This window comes from Protomyctophum bolini (genome assembly GCF_963924005.1).
Source record: "Protomyctophum bolini genome assembly, chromosome: 14".
NCBI lineage: Eukaryota > Metazoa > Chordata > Actinopteri > Myctophiformes > Myctophidae > Protomyctophum > Protomyctophum bolini.
This window is the reverse complement of record NC_137875.1, coordinates 530,257-535,256: the sequence shown is the minus strand read 5'-3', so window position 1 is coordinate 535,256 and position 5,000 is coordinate 530,257. Positions and strand designations below refer to the sequence as shown.

The window sequence follows — 5,000 nt, the reverse complement described above, 5'->3', positions numbered from 1 at the left end:
GCATTTATATTTTACTCATGATCAGAGCTTCCGTTGCTCCAGACTGTACGACGGAAGCATTTATATTTTACTCATGATCAGAGCTTCCGTTGCTGTGACATGCTGAGTGCCACGAAAATAAAATGTTGTTTTATTAGTTAGAATTTCAAGATCTATTTGACAGTTGCAGAAACACCATTGCCTTCCCTTTTTGGAGATTTGAGTTTAAAAAAACGTTCGCTCTGAAAGATTATATATTCAAAGATTTGCGCCACATTTTAACCATGTTCCAAAAGTAGCAGATCTACAAGCTCATAGTGTGGCAGTTTTCCAGAGCGGCGATCACAACAACAGAGCGTAGAAGGAACCGCCACCATCGTAATGCGTCGGGCCTCCATTTCCCAGAAGCCTTTGCATGCCGGTGCGACGGATGTTTACGCAATGACGTCATCAAAGCGCGTCGCCTATCCCACTCTGTCCGATGGAAACCCTGTTTGACTCAAAACTAGGGGTGTAAGATATTCTTTTTTGCGGCTTACGCCATTTATTGGTTTTTTTTAAGGGACAGACAGTAGGCTGACAGGAAACGGGAGAGAGATGATGGGGGAAGACATGCAGTAAAGGCCGTGTCGGGCTCGGGAGTCGAACCCGCGGCACGCTGCGACTGGATTACCAGTCGGGTGCCCAGACGGTTACGCCACCGCCTGGGTGTAGCGATACATTTTAACAGTGATATACATTGGCGTTATTTTAAACTAAGTAATTAAACCCCTTGCTAAATACCTCACACAGAAATGTAGCATTAATACAATCGATTCTTTCCATTCCAAAACGATACGATACAAAGTCAAGTCAAGTTGCTGTTTTCATTTCGATAAACTTCGATTCTTGAAATTAAAATAGATTTTTCGATTCAGTTTACTATATCGTTGCACCCCTACTTAAAACCTATTAAAATTGTAATTAAACAGTGAAAACGTAACTCGTGTTAGGGAGGCAAAGTGTTCTCTCTCATTATCAATGTGATTGTTATGCATAAAGTCTTGACTCTGATTGGAGCGTGTGGCCTGTCCGTCAAGGTATCCAGTGTGATGTCATACAGTTCGGTCCAGTGTCTGGACCAATCGGGACGGAGTACGCTGGACTCCGCCCACTTGCACCTCCTCAGCCTGGTGACGGTGGCTCACCTGGTGCAGACCCTGATGACCTCTGTGACCTCTGGTACGCACACACACACACACACACACACACACACACACACACACACACACGCTCACACACACACACACACACTCACACACACACACACACACACACACACACACACAATAATAGGTGTTAGACCTACGGTTAAAAATGTGTTAAATAAAAATGCTGTCCACCAAGTTGATGCCCTCACAAGTATTGTAATTCAACTGTGTGTGTGTGTGTGTGTGTGTGTGTGTGTGTGTGTTAGGGGAGGTGGCCATGGATCAGGACTCAGGAGGAGCAGAGAAGGAGGAGGAGTTAACCTTCCTCCTTTACAACAACATCAGGACTCACCTGGACAGGTAACACACACACACACACACACGCACACTCACACACGCACGCACACACACACACACACACACGCACACTCACACACGCACGCACGCACGCACACACACACACACACACACGCACACTCACACACGCACGCACGCACACACACACACACACTCACACACGCATATCACGTTGTGCCTGTGTGCGTCAACTGACTTTATTTAATTTCGTATTCGTATATTGCTTTTCTAAAACGGTTACAAACATATAGAAATATTAACCTTAATAAAACTATTGAATTCACAAAAGTAGCTACGCTCTGCGCCACCAGAGCGAGCGAGCCAGAGCCACGACACTTCCTTGTTGTGCTCGGCAAGTACAGGCTATCATGTGACGGGAGAATAGCGCTCGATGTCTTTACGGGGCCGCCTGGAGCCACACGTTCACAGTCCTATGAGCCGGGCGGTGCGATGGGATGAATAACATCCCATCGTTTGTCAACCAGCTGTCCTCTCCTCTCCTCCATGTCTGTACAACTCAACCAGCTGTCCTATAAACAGCATTTATATGTTACTCATGATCAGAGCTTCCGTTGAAAATATGATATTTTACCGCTGAATAATCGACTATTAACCGTTTTTTATGGTATTTTGTCGTGTGTGTGTGTGTGTGTGTGTGCGTGCGTGTGTGTGCGTGTGTGTGTGCGTGTGCGTGCCAGTCTCCCCGAGGTGTGTTCAGGTTGGCATCTCCTGCGTTGTGTGAAGACTGGAGTTCTACCGTTCCTCCGCTCTGCTGCTCTGTTCTTCACCCACCTGAACGCCACGCACACACCTCCAGCTCTGAGAGGTAACACACACACACACACACACACACACACACACACACTAAGGCTGTCCCCAAACATTCAAGGTTCGAATGTTCGCTCGTTAGGGTTGGCACTCGAATCTTAATTAATGGGCTTGAACCATTCGTTTTCGTTATTAATAATAACTAACTGTTCTGTGTGTGTGTGTGTGTGTGTGTGTGTGTAGTTCCAGGTCTTGGCCACTGGGAGGCGCTGTGTTCCTACCTCAGTCTGCCCTCCAACCTGCTGCAACTTTACTACACACACCGACCACTGATGGACACGCTGATACAGAGGTACACACACACGCACGCACGCACGCACGCACGCACACACACACACACACACACACACACACACACACACACACACACCGACCACTGATGGACGCGCTGATACAGAGGCACTCACTCACTCACTCACTCACGCACGCACTTGAAAAGTGGTGAAGTGGTCCTTTACACCCAACTCTAATGTTCAGATTGTTTTTATGGCATGAAACCAACGTGGTGTCATTGTGTCCTTCGGCCTCTAGGTGGTGCTGTCATCCAGGGGTGAGACAGGCCTTGCAGACAGACAGTCCTGTGGTCAGGTGAGACAGTTTGGAGATACTTCTACCTTCCAACTTCCAATACTTTAAGACAACTTCAACCACGGTTCATGTTTTAGGTTGTTATCAGAGAAAGTAAAAGATGAGTTATTTTCATTTTATTTGCTGCTTTCTTTCGTTTTAGGGATTTTAGCAGTTTTTTGACAGGGGAGGGGGGGGGGGCATTCGAGCATGGGGCTAAATATGTGGGGGTTTTTTACACAATATTATGGCGATTTATTTATAAATAATTTACTATAGTCCTACTAGACCCCAGGAAATTACATCTGACCACAAAAGATCACAGAATCTACTGGATGTGAAGGAGGCCTACTGGGGGGAAGCATTTTTTTATTCCGTTGCTCCAGACTGTACGACGGAAGCATTTATATTTGACTCATGATCAGAGCTTCCGTTGCTCCAGACTGTACGACGGAAGCATTTATATTTTACTCATGATCAGAGCTTCCGTTGCTCCAGACTGTACGACGGAAGCATTTATATTTTACTCATGATCAGAGCTTCCGTTGCTCCAGACTGTACGACGGAAGCATTTATATTTGACTCATGATCAGAGCTTCCGTTGCTCCAGACTGTACGACGGAAGCATTTATATTTTACTCATGATCAGAGCTTCCGTTGCTCCAGACTGTATGACGGAAGCATTTATATTTTACTCATGATCAGAGCTTCCGTTGCTCCAGACTGTATGACGGAAGCATTTATATTTGACTCATGATCAGAGCTTCCGTTGCTCCAGACCAGGGGTGGGCAATTATTTTTCCCAAGGGGCCAAATGAGAAACATAAAATATTTTGGAGGGCCGGGCCAAAAGGCTGAACTTAATTATGCATGATATCAATTTTATTTCTATATAAATAGCAGTAAATGGCATTGTTTTGCAAAGCAATGGTAAACTAAATGTGAAACATTTGACTCAAATTATAGGCAGAGTGACTATTTTACATCATGATGATGTACAATAAGAGCACCCCTCACTTCACATGGGTGTGATTATTTTACTTTCTACTTGCAGGCTTGAGACGTTTCCTTTTCCAGTTGAAAACTATGTTTTTGTTTAAGTTGCAAGTCCTGTAAATACTAGCATTTTTTTTTAACAATGACAACATTAGAGGTAGCTCTCTTAATAGTTCCATTCGAAGGACACTGGAGGTGCCACTTTCACAACCCATGGTGCGCTGCTTACTATCGAGAGATGAGTGTTAAGTCACAACCATTAAACAACAACGTTCTGAAAACAATAATAAGCCAACCAGTGATGGTATTGTTGAGACTTGGCAGCCTGGCAGGCGCTGTATGTTGACGTGTGCACGTTCGTTCTGCCAGATTTACTTTGTGGTTCAACGGTACGTCGATCGACTCGTGTGCCGAAAACAGACGATCCACAAGCTCACGGCGCATCGCCCAAGCTTTCTGAACTTCAGAAGCATGCCACATTCTGGGCGCAACAACGCCATACGGCAGCATCTTAAACATCTTAACTTTATTGGCGAGGCGGGTTAAATAAAGCAATGAAGCATAATGGGATTTAACTTAATCAAAGCATGCGCTGTTGCTCCAGACTGTATGACGGAAGCATTTATATTTTACTCATGATCAGAGCTTCCGTTGCTCCAGACTGTACGACGGAAGCATTTATATTTTACTCATGATCAGAGCTTCCGTTGCTCCAGACTGTACGACGGAAGCATTTATATTTGACTCATGATCAGAGCTTCCGTTGCTCCAGACTGTACGACGGAAGCATTTGAACAGTGCGAGAGGCAACGGTCTGGCCACGCGAGACTAAGATGTGTGTGACACTGACTTCCTGTTTCCTGTTTCCTGTTTCCTGTAGGTACCCCAGAGAGTCCAACAGACTGATCGAGTTGCCACAAGACTACAGCAGTCTGATCAACCAGGCCTCCTCCTTCACGTTAGTGCACACACACACACACACACACACACACACACACACACACACACACACACACACACACTCACACACACACACACACAATGATTTTAACCACATCTGAGGCATTACACTACTACACTACT

The 5,000-nt window shown here is 45.4% G+C and overlaps 1 protein-coding gene across 1 annotated transcript in view; it reads left to right on the top strand.

Moving 5' to 3' along the window:
• ubr2 (ubiquitin protein ligase E3 component n-recognin 2) overlaps window positions 1-5,000 on the top strand; it is a 94,015-nt gene that overhangs the window by 84,370 nt on the left and 4,645 nt on the right. The window contains exons 41-46 of the mRNA XM_080782475.1: window positions 1,059-1,200; window positions 1,436-1,529; window positions 2,225-2,352; window positions 2,538-2,646; window positions 2,886-2,942; window positions 4,798-4,875. Coding sequence (XP_080638601.1) covers window positions 1,059-1,200; window positions 1,436-1,529; window positions 2,225-2,352; window positions 2,538-2,646; window positions 2,886-2,942; window positions 4,798-4,875 — 608 coding nt within the window. The remainder of the gene's footprint in view (window positions 1-1,058; window positions 1,201-1,435; window positions 1,530-2,224; window positions 2,353-2,537; window positions 2,647-2,885; window positions 2,943-4,797; window positions 4,876-5,000) is intronic.